We start from the raw sequence: 25,447 nt of genomic DNA, 5'->3' as shown, positions 1-25,447 counted from the left end.
CTGGTAAATAGGACATGTCCACGTGCTATTTCCTGACTTTAAAAGGACTGCCTTTACTGCAACAGCAAACGTTTGGCTGAGGTGCAATGGACTGCTGCACACTGAGGGCCTCAAATGACACGTCCTCGAAATTCAGCCAAACAAGGCTGCCCTCCTCGGCCACATTAGAGTAGCCTTTGAAATCGGAAGGCCTTGTCGACGCGCCATGATGTATTTGGTTTTGGAATTGAGAATTTTTGACGCTTGCACCTCCTGAGCTGGCTCACAGTTACAAACATCCCCACTGAGATCTGTAACGTTCAAACAAATCAATACTGTCAATCCCAGCATCAATTAGTCATTCTGACAGTTGACCCTGCTGACGAGTGCTAGCGAGTTCAGCAATTTAAAAACAGCTTTCTCGCAACAATAATGGGCTAAAAGCAACAGATAAATTATCTGGTTTCGAACAGCCCACTCAGGAATTTAGAGTTTTGCAGCTTTGCAAGAATTACAGCAAGAGGACAGTGTGACTCTTCAGTGTGAGTGCTGAATATGAGCATGTTCGGAAAAACTGTGCAGCAAAACAGTTTTTATTTAATGTAGGACCCGACGATTTGATGAGGACCAATGAGGACCAGTTCACACATCAGCTGGGCAAACATGAACACACTTTTTCTTAATTTACAAAATTATCTCATCAGTACGAATGATTGTCATTATTAATCACAATCATGTGAAACTGTACATTGCACAGGAAAAAGCTTAATAGCGAAGTAAATCAATAGCTGTCAGCTCCGACAATTAGCCACAGAATTACTTTAAATGCCGCAGTTTGTCTCTGTTTGGCATTCAGTTTCTCTGTCACCTCATTGCTTCCTGTCAACAAAATCTGCATAACTCAGAACAGAAATCCGAAACATTCAAACCTTGTGGGTGAGATTTGGGTCCTCACAAAAGAAAACTTTTTCGTTATTTTGACACACTCATTTGTCCTGATGTGCCTCACATTTGTCAAAGCAAAGATCAAGACCAAAACACATCAGCATTTTGTCTGAATCCATTTTCTAACCAAACTCTTCCATTGTTTAAGAGAACCCATTATTACCATTATCATGGTAAAGCCAGCATGTCATCATTTATTGCAACTTGGTTAAATACATACAGGCATGACACACACACACACACACACAGAGTCAGGATGTCTAACGAATCACGTAAATGACTTTCTTATTCGAGTTTATTCCATTTGCTTCTATAATGAATTCTCAGTTTGAATTTAAATTTAGTGTCACTGAGTCACAAGTTAGCCATCTCCCTTGACCTTTAACGATTAATTAAAAATCAATCAAGCAAATTTTTGACCTAATTCAACCGTATCCAAATTCCTTAAATCTGCGAAAACGAAGAGGACCTCTTCACAAGGAGACCTTTACAGCGAGCCGCCATTTTTTGTTCAAACGGGACGATGACATGCTGCTGCTGGACTTATGAGCTCCAAACACTGAGTGTAACTGTAGTCTGCCTCCATTTCATTCCCATTCCCTCAATGTCATTAGTCACTACTCCCTGCCCAGTTACAACAATTCAGACAGCGCTGCACATTTGTTAAACAATCAATAACTGACTTGACCATCATAACTAAACTTCAACCACAAACCTGTGAAAGAAATCTATTAAGAGAAAACACATAACTGCAGTTCTCTTATTTAATTCCAATTTGTCCAGAGTGATGTCAAATACAAGCAGCTGAGACACTATATTGTCTACTGCATATGTGACATTTTACTACATATTTTTAAAACACTATAAATATTAACATCAAAAACTCCATTTTAGCGTGTCAGCATGCCCACTTCAAGGCACACACACATTTTATCCTTTCTTTCATTGCTGTCATCCATCACACTGAAATTCCCATCAGAAAGTACAGTGCACACTATACCCACCTTGTACAGCTGTGAAGTGGAGCACATATTTGCACATTGTGTTTGTGTTTATATATCCCCGGTTTGGTTTATGTGCACGGCCCCAGGCCACAGGTCGCTTATTTTGTCGCTCAGCTTGCCTTCACATATGCATTAACCAGATTTCTGATTATATTTGGAATGCAGACGGAAATGCTTTCCACATGGGTTTGTGTGATACTGATCCAAATGCATTTTCCAGAAATAAAGCATGGGACTCTCACATCCCTCATTGAGCCACTGAATATAAAGGTGGTTTGTTGCGAAATATGTGGCAGTCCTTTTTTTTTTTTTTTTCCAGAACTTTGAAATGATGTGCACCACAGTATTGTTAATGCATTAAACTGTTCCCCCCAAAAAATCATGTAACGTCTTTGAACAATCCTTCTACTGGCCCAATACCATATAAGACATCCTTGCTTTCTCAATCTTCCTGCAGAGGAATTCTTCAAAGAAATTCATGAGGAAAATGCCTTCAGTATCACTGGAAGGCATTTTCCTCATGAATTTTGTTATCTTCATTAAATGCCGACAACAAGGGTGTAGACTCTACTGAACCTGAGCAGCACGATACAGTGCAGAGTGTTTCCCAGGTTCACGTATCCAAGTCTTCTGTCTACTTTCTATTTTTCTTCATGAGGATGTAGCATACCTAGGTTACATAACTGTGACTTTGTAGTTCATTAATCATTCAGAGGTGGTGCACTAAATGAGCAGATCATATAAATAACGACGTAGGATTACCGAGTGTTCCTTTCATCGTATTTTATAGTGTCTTTTGTTATTGTTTGGGAAGCGTCGATTTGAACCGATTGAGGGATGCTCCCTTGTATCTGCTCTGTCGTCTTCTGTCTAATTGCAGCCTGATAAAAACCACCTCTGCTGTCAGCCCCGCTGGAACAACAGGGTGTGGTACTGGCCAAAGCACTCTGACTGAAATTACACTGAGCGCTGTAAGAGTGCAGACCTGCCAAAATCTCCCCACAATGGCCATTCCAGCAGACAGGCTCAGACTGTGGCAGAGTTCAGAATCAGGTCAGGTGCTGAGCTGTAGCTGCTGAGAAAGTGCCAGGAGCCTGATGTATTTTAAATTGACAGCACGGGACCTTCATGTGTGGTGCATCTTGGAGATTTGGACAGGAATTATTTTACAGTCTTTTGGGTTTTATCATAAAATAAATATCTAGAAGCCTTCGTGTTGCATCTTTTGATGATGAACCAGACACTGAAGGAGCTCTGCTGCTGCATTAATTCACGACAGATGAGATGGCAGGTGTTGCATAAGATGCAGTTCAGTCTTTAGCCTCGTCTGTGCTAACTGCCTCCAGGCTGTGTCCTCAGCACACCGACACAGAGAACAATGCACTGACCACCAGTGACTGGTGCTGAGCTGTCTGGTTTAAATTTTCAAAGCTGAAAGCCCTGAAAAAATCTTATTATCTGTACCTGAAGGTATACAGCACCAGTTTCGAAGGACAACTCTTATATCATTAAAGATGAGCTGTAATATTTTCTATTCAGTAGTCCCATTAAATACTGTGGACTGCATTTCTCTTTTCTTTGTGATATAGAAATATTCAAACGGGGGAAAAACAGCATGCATGAAGACATGATGGACCATATGTGTACAAAGAACATGCTGCACTATAATAAAGCAGACTCAGTACTAGCCTCCTCTTAAGCCTGTGAGCTAATATTTATAACGAGTCAGATGAATAATTTTGCATTAACTGTAAGTGGATATTGTCAGAATTGAAAACCATAATTGCAGTGGAACTGCAGACACATTGGATAGCTGCGACACACTTTTAATTCCAGGTATAAATGTAATATGGATAATTCATATCTGACTACAATCTAGACATGAGGTGAATGTTAATGCGAGCTGCAAAGAGGGGCCACTGAGGCTCACAGTCTTGTCGTGATGAGCATGAGTGTGTGCTGGTAGACTGAATCCAGAGTGGTTAGCTTATGCCACGACCAACCAAATTCCTGTGCAGCCAACAGGTTTAGCACATATCCCAGACAAGCCCCCAATTGTTAGGTTTCCCCTCAAAACAAACTTAATGACGGTTGCTGGTAGGGGAAACCAACAAAAAAACAAACTGCACACACAAAATGGGCCTCTTGGGGTCTAAAAGGTGATGGGGAATAACTTATCCACAAACACCCACTAATTCTATCAAAATGATAGAACAACAAAAGAAATGAGCCCAAAAACAAAAATTGAGAGTCACTAAAAAGGAGGGAGTGAAGTTCTGGAAAAGAAAGAATCACTACAGTTTAAGACCATTCACACACTCATTCATCAATGCCACACACAAAACCAGGAGCGCCAACTGAAGGCGTTAACTCTCCGGTATCACACACCCAACTAAAGCAGAGCCACAAGCCTCCTTTTATAGAGCAGCCCGGCTGATTAGTTCCAGCTGCGCTAATGAGTGCAGGTGCCATCGATAGGTGCACATCATTGAAGGGGCGGAGCTTACTGCCTACCTTCCACTGTAACACGTGTTTATATGAAACAAGGAGACGGGAGTCATTTTTAACTAGGACTGAGTAAATTATGATGCTTGACTTGGAGAAACCAACAGATGTTTGAAAGCCTTGAGCTTCACTTAAATCCTGTTCAGACCTGTTGCCTGTGTGCAGGCTAAAAAATGTTCATTTGACGTTGGCCTTGTGACACAACTGGTAAATTCTCCTCTTAACAAAGCAGCTGCCTGGAGTTACACTAAACTTCAATAAACTCCATTTTTCCTGAGTGACTGCTTGTTTGTAAATGCAAATAGAGACAATCTGAGCACTCAGCTTCCGCGGGGACAGACAATGTCTGAGCGATTTATGAACGGCTCAGATAACAGACACAACAAAGGGAAGATAAAATGGGTCAATATATTTTCTCTTGTGCTCTGATAATAATTTATCATCAGCGTGGAGTGGCGGCAGCCATCTTAATACCACTTCACTTGTGCTATGAACACTGAAACGTTCTGCTGCAACTGCTCCACAGCCACAGAGTGTGAGCATGCTCAGAAATCTCTGACAGGGTGACTCTTAGACAGGTAGGAAGTCTGATAACAGTGAGAATTTACAAACGGGGCAGTTCGTGTTCGAGAGCTCTCTGCTTCTCCAAGTGGCAATTTACGAATACAACAATTTCAACAAACCCATTGAGCTCTCCTACGCTCTCTTGACTGCCAAACACCCAGTAACCATTGTACTCCAAACACTTGTTCATGCTTACCTCCCCCTCATCCAATCACCTACATTGCTTATGGACAGGTCTAGTTTGTAAATAACTTGATATTTCATATTGGTTGGGACGTAAAAATGGAACTATAGAAAGAATCATGGCAACTCCTGATACTGTTTCTTTGACATCTGCATCTCACACAGATAAAAGGTAGCTCATATTTAGCCATAAACATACAAATTACTGACTTGGTTTGTTTGCTAAAAAAAAAGAGCACCCATACATAAAATAACCGTAACACACTGCAAGTCAGAGGAGCAACATGCAATACGTGATTTTTTTGCCACTAGGGGCAGTGAAAAAAAGTTGTGAACATGTTACATGTTACAACAGTTACAGAGCAACACCATCATTTGAATTTATCTTCCTGAATGTTCACTCTCTTTTAGCTCTGTTTTGGTCCCTACCAACTCCAGAGGGAAACATCCAGCTCTGTAGCTGCTAAATGCTCCTCTGTGTTCACCAGCTAGTTGCTAATTGTGTGTGTTTGCCATCTGGTGCTGAGCAGGTATTTGTATCGTAGGTTTTTCCATGAAACAGCTGCCTGCTGAGAGAGAGCAGAGAGGATGGACTAAAAAGTAAAAGCTGAACAATGAGCGGAGGTGCAGATTCAGGTGATTATTCTCCGTAGGTTCAGCATTATGAGTGAGCACCTTTCACACGGTGAAATTGTTCTCACATTGCAATATGACGCATTGTTATAATAAAAAACACTGAGAGCAGCTTTAAGTTTAGACAGCACCTGCAGTATATGTATTCCACTGGGTTCAAAAATCTTGACTATGTGTTAGGAAAGTCAGAAATGTGAAGATGTTTGCTCTCTGTATTGGAAGCTCTCATTGGATGGCATAGATTTGTCGATTCGGTATAAAAGCACTGGCTGAATGCAAAAGAGCTCCCTTGCAATATTGCTGCCCTTTAGCAACACTGCAACACTCAATACAACACTATAATAAAATGACCGTGTCACCTCTGCATGCTGAGCCGGGTACAGACAGCTAGAGGAGACAAATTTGCTCAAGCAACACATACACATAGATATTTTTCACATTTCAAACTTTGCATACAACAGTGGCTTGCTGTTATGAGAGCCAGGCGTTGCAAATGATTTGTGACCCAGTACTTAGTGTGACGCTGGCTCGCCTGGTGTGTTGGAGGTGTGTGATGAATGAGTTTCACTAATACAGGGAGACGTTTCAGTGGCATGCAATTTTAAATCCTCATATTGCGGCAACAAAGTGTACAAGTTAAGGTCTAGTGAATATTCTCATCAGTAATTACAGTCTGCACCCATGTATAATAAATTCAGTGTATAATACGCCTAAGCAGCATTCTCGTCCTCAGCATAATGCAGAACACAGGATTGTTTTCTGCATGTGCTCTCTTGCATTTAGAAATATGTAGAGAACTACACCCCCGATGACTCATTTCAATTCAGAACACAGTGCTGCTAATTATCCACTTTGATTCATACTACCTGCTTATATATTTCTTGGGATGAACTTCTTTTTTCTCTCTTTTTCTAAATGAACTTATGCAATTCTCCCCAGAAAACCAGCAGGGTGCAGACATGAGCTTTCTGTAAAATGTAATCTCAATCAAAATAATCTTTGGGAGATGGAGTTTTATAGTGAACTTTATACAGTATGAAACAATTCACAATGCAATAAGGTCTCACATATTCCGGCACCGCAATTCGTTTCCCTGCGAGTGGCCACATGAAGGAGGGGAAGCAGCTTTCCACCCGACCGTCTCAGATAAGGAAATCTGACGTTTAGAGCCCTACTTGTGCACGAATAGAGGAAAAAGTGGGTGTACACACTAGTTGTGCCGTGTGGCTCCACGGTGCTTCACTTCAGATGAGCTCACCAAGCCGATGCGCACATCGTAGGAGCCCACCAATCTGAGAAGGCGCAAGGACGGCGAGCAGCAGCCTGGCAGTCAGTGGGAGGACTGGATGCTTTTGTGCAAAGGCTGCCGACTTTCTACTAGAAAAGTAAATGAGAGGGGGAAGCGGAAAGGATTGTGCGCCCAGTCGTCTCTTGTTGGAAAGATTCAGTGGATTTGTGGGCTGCCTGGATGGATGTGAATCCACTCTTGTATCGCAGACTGGACTGGACTTCGGGCTGATGAGAAGAAGGCTACTTTAAACACTCCGCTGCTCATTTTCTTTATCTGTTTGCCCTTTCCTTCCCTTCCTCTTCATAAAATGCCAGGATTTCGTTCATTATACTCTGTCCAGTGCAAGCCAGGCTGCTCATTTGGAAGGACGCCAGACCTCCAGCCTCTCAAATCTGCAAGTTCAGTCCAATAAATTGTGACATTGTCTGTCAGCCTTGAAATAAGAAATCGATACACAAGAAAAGGGACGCGATATTCTTCCGGAATTTTAACGATCTATTTCCCCGCTATCCTTATAAATATGCGATTTGGTTGGATTGGGTTGGTTTGGTCCAGCTTCACGCTTTTTAGCTGGAGCAGCGCTGATAGTGACTGATTATTGCTGTTGATTTTGTCCATGCAAGACTCGGGGTGGAAACATGTCTGGCCACTTCTCTGAGAGGATCACTGCTATCAGAGATGGCATTTTGGTCCAGCACTTCGGTTTTCACCTCTAAAGTGCCCCGGAAAATCTTATTCATGTTCACCCTCTCCCTCTCTGTCACCTACTTGTTCTATAGCTTGATGAGCTGCTACAACTCGCTGCAGTTCCCCCTGCAAGAGAACTACGTGTATCAAGGGAGGCTGGTGACGGAGGAGACAACTTTTGTGACATTGAGGGAGAAACTTTATTCCGCTTCCCAGGGTTTTGCCGAATTCACCGAGGCCGAGAGAACCACCGCGGCCCCCGCCGTGAAGGATCATGCCGAGGCCGAACAGAGGACGATGGAGTGGATTAGGACCCAGGCGTCTCCAACTAAATCTGCGGCGGCGTATCGCACCACCGCGCTGGAGAGGGAGCACCAGGAATTCAGCACCACGGACAGCGAACTCAGGGTGAACTGCACCATGGATTACGGAGAGAAGAAACTTCCCCAAGCCATCATCATCGGGGTGAAGAAAGGGGGGACCAGAGCCCTGCTGGAGGCTCTCAGGGTGCACCCGGACGTCAGAGCTGTTGGAAATGAGCCACATTTCTTTGACAGGAACTACGAGAAGGGGCTGGACTGGTACCGGTGAGTTCCCGTTTCAGTCTGATCTAACGCCAGTGGTTTGTTTTGGCCCACTTTATTCCTAATCGCGCACACTTTAGGCCTCCTGAAAATCTTCCTTCATTTGTGGGAGGTTAAGAAAAATCAATTTGCAAGAGACTTCAAACCTGCTCGAGATCCGACTCTAAACTTTCCACTCTGCCCTTTCAGCCACTTTCCATTATCATAAGCCAACTTTTGCTTCTGATAAAAAAAATAAATTCGGCCTTTTTTGGTCACTGTGGATTGGATTATGTGTGATGGATTATCTCACTCCAGCAAGTTTCAAGTCTCTGCACGCTGAGTTTTTATTTAGGCTACAGTGACAGAAGGAAAAGCACCTGGAATTGTAGAAGTCATTGCAAAGCAGTTGCATATATGATTTTGTAGAAATTGGCAAAATGGTCCTTTAACAGACTGGAACAGTAACTGGGAGTTGTATGATCTTGCGCTTTTGAATAGTTTTTACTTGGTTTCTGAAGCACAAGGTGTGTATTTTTATATACTGAACTCCATTGAATGATATAAGGTGTTCTTGATCAGCTGCTCTTTTCTGTAAAGGGAATGACACTGTACCACAGGTCTGCCTGTCATTCATCAGGTGATCCTCAGCTGAAGTTTAGACCTCCACCAGGGTGACACAGTGTTTGCATGCAAACACACGGAGCGACGTCACTTCACAGTTGTAGGATTTCACTATTTCATTTTACGTGTTTAATTTCACTTTTCTGGCGAAGTGTTTTGACAGAGCCGCTGTGCGCTTCAGGCTGCTTCCTGTATCCGCTGGTAAAGATGAAATACACAATATACAGTGAGAGAATAATCATGTGATGCTCATAGTGAATACTTAATGTAATGTTTGTCATGCCTCGATGCCATTTTTGACGTTAACCAAGTGAAATTGCTTATTATTCAGTTCATTATACCTCAGTTTTATTCCTGTTTTACACAGGCGCACATATAGCCATGATTTAAACAGGAAACAGTTCTGTAGGAGCACATTTTTGTGGAAGTATTTAAAAGGATAACTAGTGAAGTGTTTTCCTGTTGTTTTGGTCTCAGAGTCAGTTAGTATTGTGTCCTCCTTATTAACAGAACATTTAGGTACCAGAGCACCTCTTCCACTTAAACTGCATACAATCCAACATGTGATGGTGCTGTTTAAGTGCAAACAGCTTTTGTCTCTGCTTTGCAGCTGCTTCTCAAAGGAGTGTGAATGTGTGATGGCTGACATTCACTCTGAGTCCAGGTTTATTAGCCTGTTTATCACTGCCATGTTTATGGGAGAAAAAAATCAATTTGAGGGTTCATTCATGGTCAGTTGGTCATGGCTCAGTTAGACGTTTTTCTCTCATGATGATGTTTGACCAGGGGAATTCAAGACTTTCTAATGGAGTCAATGAGCTGATGAGAATGACGCTGACTCAAAGTCCCTTCTGTTTTCCTGGAGAAACCCGGGTGTGTTACGCCGGTGTTCGGGTTGCGGAGCATCTGCTTTCATCTTGCTGCATAGACATGGGAGCTCTCGGCTGTTCATTTAGACTGTGTTAATGCAAGCTGTTTCATTATGCTTCCGGTGAAAGGCTCATTAGACAGGAGGATGACATGCTTACATAAATAATAATAAGTGCGCTTGTGTGTTTTAGGGCCCCTGAGCCCAAAAAAAAATCCCAAAAGTAGCCTTAATTTTATAGCTGTCATTGTCCTGTGTATAATGTTCACCTCAGAATGGTGCATTCAGGAAGCAAATAAACACACAGGCCACATTTTGCACCGCTGGGTGCAAAGTTAATTGTTAAATGGGTAAAAATGCTCACAAATTGAGATACTATTTCAGACACTGATACAAAAATTCATTCAGACCACGTTTGTTTGTTTGTTTCTAAATGTTGCATTATACTGCCTCTCTCCTCTCTGTCTGTGATGGTCTGGCTAATGTGCACTTAATGGAAGTGAAATTATGATCAGTTACAGATGTTTGCAACCATTTGACATTGGTGTAGTTGAACGAGACCAGTAAACTCATAAAATGTGATTCATAAATTTGGGCCTGTCTCAGTAACACCTGCTCCACATTTTGATGGATATGATAGACAAACTAAGAGGATGTAACCCAAAGGCAGCTTGTAAGCGCTTACATGTACTCAAATGCTTGTTCAGTCTGTTCTCGACACAGTGAATCCAATGATGTCTCTGTGTTACTGCACTAGAAGCTTGTACTGAAGGGTAATATTTGTCCTTAACAGTTTCTCCTACACATATTCAGGTGTAGAGATCTTTAGGAAGAATTGTGGGTGGGTGTGTTTGGGCTGTTGCTGCTGTTTGTGTGTGTGTGCGTGTGTGTGTGTGTATGTGTGTGTGTGTGTGTGTGTGTGTGTGTGTGTGTGTGCGTGTGTGTGTTTTGGGGATTATTTTTCTGCCACTTTGTTTCTTTGTGTGACGCTCTGGAGGAAAGACAACAGGATGAAGGAAAGTTCCATTGAGTTTTGTACTGTGAATTAAAGAACCTGCCATGAAGTCAGAATATATAGTGTGGATTCATTCAGGCTCGCCTGGAGCTTTCACCACTGCAGCACAGTCTGGTTCACTGGAGGCAAGGTTAGTCCACTTGAATAAGACTGTAGACAGACTTTAATGCTAAATGAAGAATTATGAACATTTTTCATTTATGTCACCTGAATATTTAGTCGCCACCTTTCTGTTTCATTTAGATAAATGCATCTCTGTCCAGGAGTTGTGCAGTAAAGGCTTTTTGTTGACACTTTACGATGACATAGGCAAAGCATGATAAAGAATCAGCTCCACCAAGGATGTTATCATTATCCTGGTGAATGTTTGATATGGTCAAATGTCAATGACAGTGGTGGAAAAAGAAAAGGAAATATGTGCTCTTTTATGTGGGCAGCAGCGAACGCCCCCTCCTCCTATTCCACAGCCACTGAGCTCTCTCACTGAAGTAAATACAGGCAGCAAGTTGCCAGTTTATTATGTGTAAAGGTTATACATGTGTGTGTTATATAGAAGACTAATCCTAATGACTACGCTTCATCAAGCTACAAGGTAATTGCAATGAACAGATAAATAAATGCATGTATACATTTATTCTGACAAAACTGCAACACAAACATTCTCTGTGAGGTTTGAATCTCTGTGTTGTTGTTGAGTGTGAGTATCCACAGTGTACTGTCGACTAACGCACAATTTTTACAATCTGCGATTAATAAACAGGATAACATAAACTTTAGATAGATAGATGGACAGAGAGATAGATGTTGTCAGTAGTTCAGGAAGGCTTTCTGCTCCACAGTATATTACTTACATTACTAAAATTGAACGTGTACTAAAGTCCGACTTTTAGATGGCTTAATTTGCATACAATCATGCTTTTTACTGCGATGCCATTCTGTCCTAATTTGTAATTTGTCCACTTGGTTGTTGGAGTTTCAATTCAATCTCTAAAGTATTTCTTGCAGTGATCACTTCTGGATGTGGTACAAAGATGGGTTTTAGCCCCCTGCATAAACACAGAGTTGCATATTCATAAAAATATTCTGCACATATCTAATGCTCACATCAGGATTCCAAGTTTGTTGTGGGTCTGGTATGAGCCTCCATAGATGGGCCCAGATTGGTGATTGGTGCTGCTTCCCTGTTTTTAGCGCTCTTGGACAGTTTCTCCAGTGTGTTTTGGGCTTACTTGAACAAGCAATTAGCAATGTAGTGCCATCATTACCGTACACAGAGGACTTTCGACAGCCAATTGGCGCTTCTAATGTTGCCTCTATTTCTGAGTAAAGAGGATGAGCCACCACCGCAAGGATTTAACTTATCTGTTCTCTTGAGCATGCCTCAACCTGGAATAGGAAATGTTTGATGCATGATGACCAATACAGCAAATGTTGCTCCAGCTCTGTGCCAGTGCTCGCATACTTTAGTGGAAAGATAATGTGCCTCATAAATTGTGCTGGAGAATGTCATTGATTATCGATCATATATGAAGATTTATGTCTGCTGTGGGTGAGCATTCTCAGCAGGAATCTGCACAATTTGGGGACCGGCCTAATTAAGGCTAATTAGTGAGGTTGACTGCTTGGTATTTTTGCAAAATGCCAAACAAATAGCGTTTACATTAGTGTTAATGAATAGGGTTTGAAAGGAGTGACTGCCAGAGCAAGAACCTAGAAAGAGCAGAGAATAATCCTCAAAATGTTGCTGTTGACATCTGTGGTAGAAAAACACGGTATAATCGATTACAATGGGATCTTGTTGACAGAGCAGATATTTTTCTGATTTAAACATGGTTAAACTCATACATTAAAAATAGGAAAATATCAAAATTTGAAGCTCTTCACTTTCGAGTTAACAGCGGCAGTTCCAGACTATCACATTGTTAAAAATAACACCATTTTGAAAAGTGTCAGATTGTCCATTTCAGATTAATTCCAGTTGAAAAGCATGTGTGACCAGATCAAATAATACAGCAGAAGGCATGAGGTTTCTCATCTACTGAGGCTCAATGGAAATCTGCTCTGCATTGATGTGTGAACTGGACAGTCAGCAAAGTGGGAGCAGTTATATCAGTCTCTTCACAGGAAGAATCGCTTTCTTCACACTGAACGAACTTGGTACGGAGCAACTGTGTTGAGAAATATTTTTTGTAATAATGGGATTATGTGACAAATATGTAATTATGTAATTTTAAATGCTGGAGCGTGAATGTGTCCTCAAACGGCTCACTGATGTATGAGCTAAAGCTTGGATTCAAGTTATTGAAAAGTATGTGTTGTATTCTGACTGAAAGCTTTGGTACGATCAGTATCTGGACGCGGCAGAGGTGCAAAGGAAATTAGCATTGAGACCACAATAATATTATTTTAACCCACTTCACTTCACATACAACATAAAACAACGTGTGTGCTCATACTGACAGACGTATATCTCCTTTGCTCTGTGGAAACAACTTATAATTGTGGACTTCATCTCAATCAATCGTCTTGAACAGATGGTTGGTCTTCCTGGCTGTGTGTTAATCTAGTTTAAAACATTCATCCAAGGGAGAATGTTTGACATCACTCTCGGTGATCATGTGTCTGAGAAACATGTGTTCACATCTGTTTTTGGCTGCACAAGGGAGCTGCGTTACTCCATCACTGTTCTCACTATACATGCTGCCATTTGGTGACACCATTAGAGGGCACAGTGCATGTTTCCATAGTTATGCAGATAATGATGATTATTATCATTTAATAATAATAATAATAATAATAATAATAATTTGAGTAACATTGTCTGTGTGTCTTCTGCCTCTGGTGCGTGTCTCTGTGTGTGTTTATGTATCCTAACCCCTATTTTGCCGGGATCTTGTATAGTACATGAAGACATCCTCTCCCTGAAAGACCCAAATGTAAAAAAGTCAGACTCCACCATGTGTGTTGTGCAAAATGTGCAACAATAATATAAACTATATTGGTGGCACCATTGTTTTTGTTACTAATTCAGTCCTGTGGAATCAGCTTTGAATCACTATGAAGTGACCGTGTCGCTAAATACAAACTGTATTAAATCATCTGAGAGGGCAACATACACACCCTTCACATCTCCTCCACATAAAATGTGGGAAGAAATGCACACTTTGTGCTTTAACACACCTTACTGCTCTTCAGATCCACTAAAATGAGTTGAAATACAGTCCTCTAAAATGAGTTGCCCATACATTTAATCTGTGTGTATGAACAAGTCTGTATATAGTTTTATGCTCATGTCAAGCCCCACAATAATTGGCCAAAAGCCATAAATTCTACTTCTCTCATAAAAGTTCTGAGTACAAGACTTAATAGGATATAAAATAGATTTATATACTGTACTTCATCAAATAACTGCCCCGAAGAGTATATAGGTATGATAGGAGCCAGAGGAAAAGCCAATACAGCCATGTCTGAGGAAACATTTGCCCCTCCTCTGTAACGGGAGTGTAGATCCTGCATATGAAAGCGATCCTGAATAACTTATCACTTTGTCAGCTTCTGCTGCAAACTGCAGCTACCACCTCCTGTAACACCACAGTTTCACCACGGACTCTGTGGATTTGACCCAGTGTTAAAAGGATTTATTGCCAAGCTCACCTGTTCATGAGGTGAATACATCATCTATCAAAATCATCGCCTCGCAGTCGGGACCTGGCAGCACTAAATTAAAAGCATACTGTATTTTAAGGGAAAAAAACAAAGACAAAGACACAGCGGGTTGGAGTCTAAACAACTTTAGTTTGAAGGAGTTTCGTGACTTTCATCGATTTCAAAACTGCAGTAATTCGAAAAGATTACGATAGTCACCTGAAATTCATTTATCTCTGGTCAACATTTGAGAAAATCACCAGCTCAGCAAAGGCCTGCATGTGCACATCCTTTATCCCCTTCTGGAATATATTTATACATAAGATAAATCAGCTAACCAGAATCAAAGATCTACTGGGGTTTGCAAGCTCTAATATCTTTGTGTTATTAAAATGACACTTTAACCCCACGTGCAATAAAAGTTGAGGGGAAGTGCCTATAAATCTTTAGAGCAGTGTTTTATTCTTTCAGGGCTGCGTCCCTGCTGAGAAACGAGTCGGCGATAGCTTCCAGCTCCGTGGTGATTAGTCCCAGTAGACACCTTTTTTATTCCAGCATACCCCAAAACTATTTTACTTTCGACTTTTTTCAATCATCTTTTCTTGACGCTTCATAAGACGTGGCCTTTTAAAAGGATGTCACAGAATGAGCCTTGCCATTTCCAAGGATTTTTCTCTTTGTGTGAGTTGTAATACACTCTAATCAATAGATCCTACACACCTATAAAAGTTTTAGCTCTACCAAGGTCAAACAATACAGTGCATTCAGTCCTCATTTTATCAAAGAAACGGATCCTTTCTTTGCGCTGTGTTGTGAAGAATCACTTTTTTTTTTTTTTTATTAAAGTCTATTCAGGGAGGCAGTGTCATTGTATCACATCTGATTCAATGTATCATGTCTGAGGGAACAGTGTGTACTGCAGCACAGGCTTTAGTGTACCTGCAACCTCCGGTCGCAAGACAGGACCCGGCGACAGGAGGTGTGTAATGGAGACATGGATCCACTGCCGAGCCCAGCAGCAGAAAGTCTAAATCCAGCGTTTATCCCTTGTTTAGCCCTGCTTTCCCTCTCTCAGCTGCTCCATGGGCAGCTTAGCCCCTGACTCTTGCCACCTGACTGGGAGCCTGTGACTCCACTCAGTGGGGAGATGGGAAAGAGCAAGGTGGGCCAGATCCCCGAGCAGGCAGGATGCCATCCCTTCCAGCTGGGCCTGTGTGCTGCTGCAGTGCCTCCCTGTCCCGCGCCTTCCCCACCATGGCAGAATCTGCCGACGCCTGATAAGACGGTGCCAAGACTCACAAGGACGCACCTCTGAGTGCTCTGATGCCAGTGCTGCAGTTGTGGAATTAAACTTTTTAATTAGCAGCATACCCCTGCGCTGTCAAGAGAGTGGACCGCTTCAGTACAGTCTTTCTCAGTGCCCGCCCTCTTTCCACTTGATTAAACTCCCAAGCATCATGGAGCTCTGAGGTTCCAGTTACCACAGGAGCAATCATGTTTATTTCTTGTTTGAGCATCTCTTTAGATTCAGCATAGCAAAAGAAAATTACTCATTATATACTACTAGCCAGAAAGGGCAGCCTCTTTCTCCTGCTCCACCTCACACACAGTACTTTATACATCAATGTATTGACAAGTAAGCCTACTGTTGAATCAATTTTATGATGAAGTAATCTTCTCCACGAGTAAGAAGTGACTCCTTGTTGTAAAAAAGCTCCTCTGTGATGATCAAACTCGCAGCTGATTGTCAAGTGTAATGGTGGAGGACCAGTGAGTGCCTGTGTAATCTCAAAACTATCCACATATTTTGAAGTTGATATAATTCCAGCTGCATGGCGAATGGCCCCTTGTAGGGAAAATACATCATTGTATCAAGTTACATGAATCATTAATGCGCTGCATGTTTGATGCATATGTATTTATGTGTTCATTTATTCAGTGAAAGTATGTTGGATATATTTTTTTATGTGCTGCGGTTGTTCCTGTTGCTGCCAAACATCCACTGCAAACCCTAAGAGAATTTATTTTTTCACTCTGATACTTTATAACAATTACAATCATTTCAACGCGTTTTATTTTAGATGCAACTTTATTTATCTACCCTCAGCTTCTGGTCACTGCTGGATCTTTACACTCACGTGAGTCCGTATCTATGAAATGAAATGTAAAAAACCTGGTTATTAATATCCCTGTATGATTCTACCGTAATCCTGGCTTTTGGACATCTGTGCATGAGTGAATATTGGCCAAACAGTCTCTTTACCATTCCAGTAAAAATAAGCCTAAAACGCCTATCCAAAGCATACCCAACGTGAACTAATAGCTGTGTGGAGTATGTGCATGGGTTTGGTCTCTCTTGAAAGGTAGTATTCTGAACTTTTATCCCCAGCAGTCAGATCCACTCTAAGTGCTACTGGCACCGAACTGAATATATAGAAGGCTGAACATACTGAAGCAGATTTTTTTATTTATTTATTTATTTTTTGCAAATAAAGGCTTGCACATATACTATGTCTGGGACTTATTAAAACACATTGGGACCACAGTATGAAGCCTTACCCTATCATTTATCACTTAATATTGCAATTCACAAGAATCTAAACTTTCTAATGGTGTATAGTACGAGTGTACATGAAAACATAACAATAGATAAAAAAAAATAAACAACAGGAAATGTTCCTATGGCTCACCAGCGGACCGTTGGAACAGTAACGGTTTCTGTACACTGACAGGCCACAGTCTCATCCCCAGTGTACATCTTGGCTTCAGTTTTATATGAATTAAACAACTGAGATATAAAACGTTAGTGAGCTTTACAGATGTTGGTCGGCAGATTTTGACAGAGCCAGGCTAACTATTTCACCCTTTTTCCAGCATTTGTGTAAAGCTTATTTACTAGCATCTGGCTCCAGCTACATATTTAGCAGACAGACATGAGAGTGGTGCTGAACATCTCATCTAACCTGCAGAAACAATGCACATAAGCATTTTTCTGAAAATGTCAAACTACTCCTTTAAGGCTAGGGAAATGGCTAAAGATGGTCATGTCAAGTGATTTAATTCAGTGTTTGCTTTTCCAGTGTCTAACAAAGGCCATAAACGTAAATCATGTTGCGTAGCAACAAGTGGATATTGGAGGAAAATGATTGCATAGTTTTTGCCATTCATTAAAAACATTTCCTTATTATGGACCTAAATATGTTATTCAGGCAGTATAAACATGCTTGCTCTTGCAAATGAGTTGTATGAATGTACAAATTTGTAAGGAGACAGGGTTACACTAGAGTCACTTTCCCAATTAAATGCCATTGTCTGCAGATGGACCATCACATATTTTACAGAATTTATTAACATTATTGGGCTTTGAATTATTAAAATCTCAGGTGAAGTTTTCCTTTTGTAATACACTGCAGATTTGAATTTCAACAAGTACAGCCACAAAGCTGCAACTATTTCAGCACAGCTAATTAGTACAACCACTACAACACTATTCTCCAGGTTCCATATTTTCTGCAGCAGATATCCTAATACGGCAGATCAACACATACTGTACAGAGCACAGTGCTGAATTACCTTTCAGCAGGTTTCTCCTTTCACTGGTGTTTTGTTTTGGCTGAATAGAGCTTCTTTTTTTCATTTCGTTCCAGGATTACAGATTGGTTTGATCTTATTCAAGCGATCTCTATTGTAACATGGGAATTATGGAAGAAGTAATACTGCTCCATCCTTTTTGCATATGGAGGAAAAAAAACTCTTGAGCAGTTAATGGGTATAGCCAATTTCATCCTGCCTTTGGTCCTGTTCAGGATTCATGCACATTCCTCTCACACACACACATTCATCTCTTTCTCTTGCCCTGCTGTAGCTACACTCCGATGCTTTCAAGTGGAAGTCTATTTTACTTATGCTTAGAATTTAATTCGCCGTTTTTTTCCCCCCTCCCATTGCGTTGAAGTGGCCGTGGGTTATGGTTCACCATCAGGGCTCATATCCACTTTATTTTTGTGTCCATCAAACGAGGCAGATAAAGTTCAGTGCAGCCATCTCCAGCGTTGTCGCTGGGATGGAAAGGAGGACTTAGGCTTGTGTTTTTTGTTCCACAACATGGACAGATTGTCTCAAAATGAAAGACATAGCTTCGTCTGTTAAATTATTTATTTTGGACCCAAAATAAAGTATAAGCTGAAGTCATTTTATACTCAAAGGGATTCGTCTCTCCCAAAAGATGATTTGCATGCAACGGAATTGCCGTGATGTGCTTCTAGTCTGGAGGAACAATGATTCTGTTCTGCAGAATGCTGGTTTACAGACGTCTTTAAATCTCTGCAAATAAGACTACCTTGGGACAAATACGCATGTCAATCATACTTGTCAAGATTCCAATTTTCCTTCCACATCTCCTGGAGCACTTGCGCTGCTCATGCTCCTTATTGGCTGCGAGGGATGTGGTCTCATGACACAAGCTGATGCATTTGTTCAGTCAAAGGGAAAACCCTGACAGGAATGGTCATGAAGCCAAGATACAGGGACTGCTGGGAGTATGTTTCAAATGTGTGTCCATGAGCTGATAGGTGCCTCTGTTGTGTGTTATGCTGAGGGATGAGGGGAGGGGGGAAGATGAAAATGTTGGCTTCTCCCGCTAGTATAGGTAGCATTATCATATGACAATTATGCAGTAGACATATGCAGCGTATGGCTTTTTTCCCCCATCATGGAAACCGTGGACTTTTTCACAGAAATTAGCATCTAACGCAGGCTGTCAAGCAAAAATGCTATTTCAGCCATTTTTCACAATTCTCATTAGTCTTTTTTTCTTTTCATGGATTTGGTGGAAATTAAATCTTAAGGCCATTTATTGAAGTGATCTTTGGAGCCGAATGCATCTCGTGCTCTTCACAGCATCTACAGTTCAGCAACAACCTGACAGACTTAATTCAATTATGACTGTGTGATGTGTTGAGACTCCGGAGGTGCGAGCTAATTCCTCTGTTTACACCCCTGAGTCACTGTCACAGACAAAGACAAACACATTCATTGGCTTCCAGGATCTTGTTTGCTGTGATTGTCCCATCGCCTTTGAAGTTTCTCATCGCTTTATGTTGTTTACTTATTCATGCTCTTTCTCTCTCTCAAATCACCATGGGGTATTCCGAATAATTTTAGCACACTGTGAAACAATGTATGAGGAGTATTAGATGTGTAAACTGCACTCAACACACTTCTTACATACAGTAGAGACGCCGCCGTGCTGGATTGACGGCCGCTTTTTGAAGACGAAATTTTTCAATCAGTAAAATCCTGATTTCATAACTCTGCGGTGAAACAAACAGTACTGCTGATGTCTCTGCCACCAGCACTCTCACTGTGTTTGGTATGTTGGAAGTCATTAACACAAGCTGTGGCATATGCCAAACTCCACTGAGACTTGGATTAAGCCAGTGAAATTCAAAAGGACGCTTTTAGGGATTATGCTAATTGCTAATGGCTGTATCAGGAGGTGATTGTTTTCCCTGGATAATTTGGATTATTGGCATTAGAGATTTAGGAGAGAGTTGACGTGTTCTGCCTTTCTAATAAGGTTGTTACCTTCTCTCAACCATGAACTCAACTCTTCCCTTGTGGGGCCGTTGATATGGGTGATATATTGTTTTTTATGCATAATGCAGCACACAACCACACACACACTATAAAATCAGCAATGAATAATGATTGGGGCAAAGGGAAAAATTGGTAACACTTTTAATTGAAATAGTGCTCATAATGCCCCAGGGCTAATGGGGAGAAGTTAGTGGGGCCTTCACTGACTCTTTCCATTCTGTTGTTGTAAAGCCAATATTCACAACTCCTGTTTACATATACCAAAGTGTATAACCTCGGGCTGGGAAACACTGAAAACCCTTTGATACCGCTGGGGAGGAAGCGAATTGAGGCGGAGACATATGAACATGCCAAACGCAGGGTGGCGACAACCTAAATCATACTGTGCTTTACTGTCTATTTTACTCTAAATGAGGACATTATTTACAAAACAAACATCATGCTGCATTGAAGAAGACTTGAAATGAGCGACTGACATCAGAAATTTGTAAGGAAAATGTTTACTGAGATAATGAATCAGGTCAAAAGTACGGTCAGTTTCTCATAGGGTTGCATACCATTGGGTTTCTTTCTGCAGCCAGTGGAGTCACCCCCTGCTGGCCATTAGGGAGAACGCAGGATTAAGGCATTTCTACAGTGGTTTCACTTTTCAGACCCAGAAGCTCTGTCATCTTCTAATACTGTCCATGGCACCAACATTACCCAAACTGCAACTTGTAACACGTTACAGAAATCAGATTGCATTGCTTGCTGTCTAAAACTGCCTTTATATGCTCTCTCAGTAAAATTAAAGACTGAAATGTCCTTATGCCTTTTCTAACCTTAGTTGGCCTTTAACCCTTGTCTTCATCACTACTGCTATAAAAGAATGGGCCGAAATTCAGTAGTATTTTATTTAAGATGTCTGCCAGGGACAAAACTATTAAAACATTCCAGTTTGCTTTCAGGTTGTTGCAGATTAGGATCCTTGATTTATTTCTGGGTCTTTTTTCATAAAGAAGTTCATGTGAACTGCACTCAGTTAGTCATTCCATGCATTTTAAGTACGCCCGCGGTGAATCTCCCAATAGTCGCTCTCTACTCTAATCGACCTCTAGTTTGTTTCATGTCTACAAGACAGGAGGAGGCAGAATCCTAAGTATGAATTGATTTTTGAATGAGCATACATTTACTTTTAAACACCTGCAGAACACACTGGGGCTGTGCTGTGCAGCAAACAGGCTGTCTTAATTGATTGGAGTAATGAACAAGGACATGCTCTCTGTGTTTTGACTCAAGGTCACTTTGCCATCACAGTCTGAAGCTGTGTCCTCTGGTCTGTGTAAAGGACCAACTCACCATGGAAAGTGTATCGGGGCCGAGGTGAGAAGGTAGCTGCTGTAACTAATGGGTTTATTTAATTCAATTTATTGCTTCAGCCACTGCATCATATGAGACATGCTGGTCACTGTAAGATTGAGGTTTCTTCATGAAAGAAAGAGAGATTAACCCCTTTTTCAGAAGGGCAGAATACACTCTCATGTCATGCTGGATTTTCGTGCCTAGATAGCTGGATGTATAAATCTGCAGAACTAAATGAATATAGGTTTGTGGTGAAATGAGACTCTCAAGCTTATTTCATACAAGCCTTCTAATCACCGTCACGCTGAGGCTACGCTTGCTGCCCTGGGAATCTGTAATAAATGAGGGCTTTGTCAACATGTCCACTGTTGGATGCAGGGAAGCAGTGTCTTTTGATTTCAGTGTGTCAGCCAAAATGCACTCTGGCATATTTGTCCAAGCAAATGTTTAGCATGCACTGCTATCTTTTTCATCTATTATGTATTTCTATGGATTCAGAATGGCATTCTGTTTTCACCCTCAGCATATTGTGATAATTAATTCATCCTTAATACTATTATGCTGGCTACATGTCAGACCATATCTGCCTCTTAACACATTGTCTCCAATTAACATTTTCCAAATTTCTGATACAATCTGTAGAATATAAATGAAGCCGTCCCAGCAGCTTCTGGCTCCGTGTTGTCTCAGCTCAAAGCAAATTGCTTTCTCTTAAATTTGTTTTGTAATACACCTTATTTTTACAGGAATAAACACGTACGCTTTGCACATTGGGTAAACTCAACAAAGGCTTTGGGGTTTTCGAAAATTAATGTGCCATGATAATTAGTTAAGCAACGCCAGAGGAAGGAATTTCACACCTTGAGTTTATTAATATATAGCGTAATTTGTCTTGGTTGTAATGTGCATATGTTTCTTCATGTTATTTCATGGTCCTGGTGCTATATCGTCACATCTGAACAGATGGATCATCACGCGCTGGCACAGTGTCAGCGACTTATTTCAAAACATTTAATTGTGAGGATATTTTAGTCCTCGTGTAACATGTTTGTATGAATTTCTCACGGCCATGAAACGTTTCACAGGGTATTTGCACTTGTCACAGATTCTGCTTTTCTTGAATGTGGTTTGCAGAATGTAAAGTATCCTGGTATCATTTTGTAAACTAAAGGAGGAATGCCTTGGTTTAAACAATCTCAAACATCAGCATACCTGAATGCATTCATGTCCTTCTGAGAATTGGTGAAAAAAACAACTCAAAATAGGAAAATATGGCATTGTAAACCACCATAGCAGGATGTTCAACACTCCATTATTTTCATTGTAAAACCATTTCCTACTTTAGTCTTGAGGACCCAGAGCACTGCTTCCCTCTATCCTGCCAGGTAGTTGATTGCAGGTAATTGACTTCACCTGGCGTCCCAGGTGTAAACCGCTTCCTGATTGCATGTTCAGAGGGAAAACCAGCAGGCATTTAGGTCCAGAGGGCTTGGATTGAGAACTATCACCCTAAACACATCTACTTCCAAACCAATCTACTCTAATTGCTCTCCAGCAATTTAGTGAATGCTTTCTTTTAAAAACGTCATTTAGTCTTACATTTCCTCATAAATACTGCCAGAACAACGTCAACAAAAATACATATTGTTTAGGTTTTCTGAGGCTTGCAATTCTTTAGCTCATAGAGGAATGTCAGCAGAGGTGCAGGGGCAAATTATTCTGACTTATAATGAGACAGTGGGTTGCACAGACACTGACATCAGAGAGGCTGTGCCCCCTGCCCTGGATAAGTGCTAACCCACAGAGTCAGACATGGCTCTTTTTCTCCATGACTTCATTGCTTTTTGTTTCCTGTCTCATTTTTTCTGACTTGTGAAAGCTCAAAATCTGAAAAGGACAACAATGTCCACCGCACGTTCTGTCAATTTCTGAAAGTCGCCAGAGAAATCGTGCGGTGAAAATGAATGTAATTATCCAGCCGCCCGTTGGTTTGACGCAATTACAAAAAAGAATGCCAGGTCTTGGAGCTATGAACATGTAAAACAGAGAAAGATCCCTCACTGCCAACTACTGTACAGTATATAGTAGAATATCTGTGACTGGAGGACATTTTGGGAATAAGAAGTGTGCTTTTAACAGAAGAGTTTGCTGTCTTTCTTTTTGAACCCAGGGGTGGTAAATAAAGTGATAACAGGGCATGATTGAAATGCAGGAATCCTCACCGTCTTGTACGCTGCAGTTAAATGACCTGTTCTGCTGTGTTCATGTGATAGCACCACATCTGAAGACACACACATAAAGCGGCCGACTGGTGTCACTGTTACAAGTAACTTATTAATTACTTGCTGCGGAGACCCATAATCTCAAATATACACAAGCTTTATAGAACACCGGCAGAGTGTGTGGGTTAATATAAGTGTAAGGCTCGTGCAAACACTGGGAGTTGACAGACAGATCAAGAAGATGCGAGTAGGAGTCAAGAGACCGTTTGGCAATGTGGGGGCTGTATTTTGTTGTATGCATATACGGCTCTTGGGAAGGACAGTAAGATGAGCACGGTCTTGGCCATACTGACTATTAAGTCTGTGAGAGGAAAAGTTGTGGAGCAGATGGTTGCCGGGTGTGTGCGCACTACTGTTGGCATTTGACCAAACAAACGCAACATCACGGTAAAGTCTTGACAACTGAAAAACTATTCTGGAGGCATTTTTGTGATCTTTGGGGAAATTTGTTACGAAGTTTGTTCAGAAGTAACAATTATGTTAACTAAACAGGGTTGCCAGGTTTTGTTTTGGTGCGGATCTGTGTTATCATTAGATTTCCAACATTTTTTGGATACTCTGAAGAGTTTTCTTCCTTGTTATAGCTTACTGTAATTGTTGTGATCTTACCTCTGAGAAATTGCTGCCTCTGCTAGCAGTTTAAAATGTTTCAACAGGCTTAACAAGCACAATGTTTCAGTGCGATCAGATGCTCCACACAGTGGCACAGTTCCATATTCAATGGCTGAATAAGCAACAGTGCTACGTTTTATAGCCAATAGTGAGCCTTAAGATTTCACATGGCACATTTCTGCTGCCCTAAACTACTGTGACACAATATGAGAAAACAAATAAATGGATTGGCCCCATTGGTCTCAGTGACAGTACTTTGTGCTTATGTTGAAGCCTTTACATGTCTAAGTTAAGTAGCTCCAAAAGTCTTTTAGCCATGCTAGCAGGGTAGCTATATGGATTACAATGATGGTCTGTCAGTGGGCTGACTGCTTTGACATTCATGGTGCGCTAAGGGTTGAGTAAGGCTTGAACTGTGATGACTCTGGTGATCCTTTAACCTTTCTTCTTGTGCCGTCATCAAGGCAAAAGTTTCACCTATCTTGGGCTGTCCCAAATGCCATTTTCGGGGCTTCGGTGAGCATTAACCGGGGGGTCAAGGGTCGAGCGTTTGTCACAGCCCCATGCTTATGGGACTGCATTTGTGCATGCAGAGCAAAAATTCTCCCTTGTGAGGATGCTTTACCGCTCACACATCCTGTTCTGTGCTCTCACATGCACGCGTCAGGTTTTTATGTGCGTGGATTTTGAGACTAATTAAACGTCATTTTTTGCTCTTTATCTGTCTTTTGCCTTTTTTTCAGTGCAGCCAATGTAATGTCTCCTTTCTTCTCAAACAAAAAGCCTTGGAATACTGATTTGTATGACAGTTACCATTGCAACGGTAGAGGCTTCAATGCATTCAGATCAGTCCTATGCCTGTCTAATGACATATTTCAGTATCTACTTGTTGGACTGGCACAAAATCCAATGCAGCCATTCATGGTTTCCAGAGGATGAATCATAATAACTTTGGTCATCCGGTAACTTTTCCTGCAGCACCACCATGAGGATGTCATTTGTATTTTTCAGTGAAATTTCTTGACAACTGGATGAATTACCTTGTCATTTGGTACAGGCATTCATGTTCACCACAAGATCTGCAATAATGAAGATCCCCTGACTTTTA

The 25,447-nt window shown here is 41.3% G+C and overlaps 1 protein-coding gene across 1 annotated transcript in view; it reads left to right on the top strand.

Moving 5' to 3' along the window:
• The first annotated feature begins 7,054 nt into the window (after nucleotides 1–7,054).
• The window catches only part of hs3st4 (heparan sulfate (glucosamine) 3-O-sulfotransferase 4), a 74,262-nt gene continuing 55,869 nt past the window's right edge, over nucleotides 7,055–25,447 (top strand). Inside the window, exon 1 of the mRNA XM_076753615.1 lies at nucleotides 7,055–8,378. Within this exon, the coding sequence (XP_076609730.1) occupies nucleotides 7,783–8,378 (596 nt within the window). The 5' untranslated portion in view covers nucleotides 7,055–7,782. The remainder of the gene's footprint in view (nucleotides 8,379–25,447) is intronic.

This window comes from Chaetodon auriga, chromosome 16 (genome assembly GCF_051107435.1).
Source record: "Chaetodon auriga isolate fChaAug3 chromosome 16, fChaAug3.hap1, whole genome shotgun sequence".
Lineage (NCBI taxonomy): Eukaryota > Metazoa > Chordata > Actinopteri > Chaetodontiformes > Chaetodontidae > Chaetodon > Chaetodon auriga.
The sequence above is the reverse complement of the archived record's forward strand: the minus strand, read 5'-3'. Positions and strand labels throughout refer to the sequence as shown.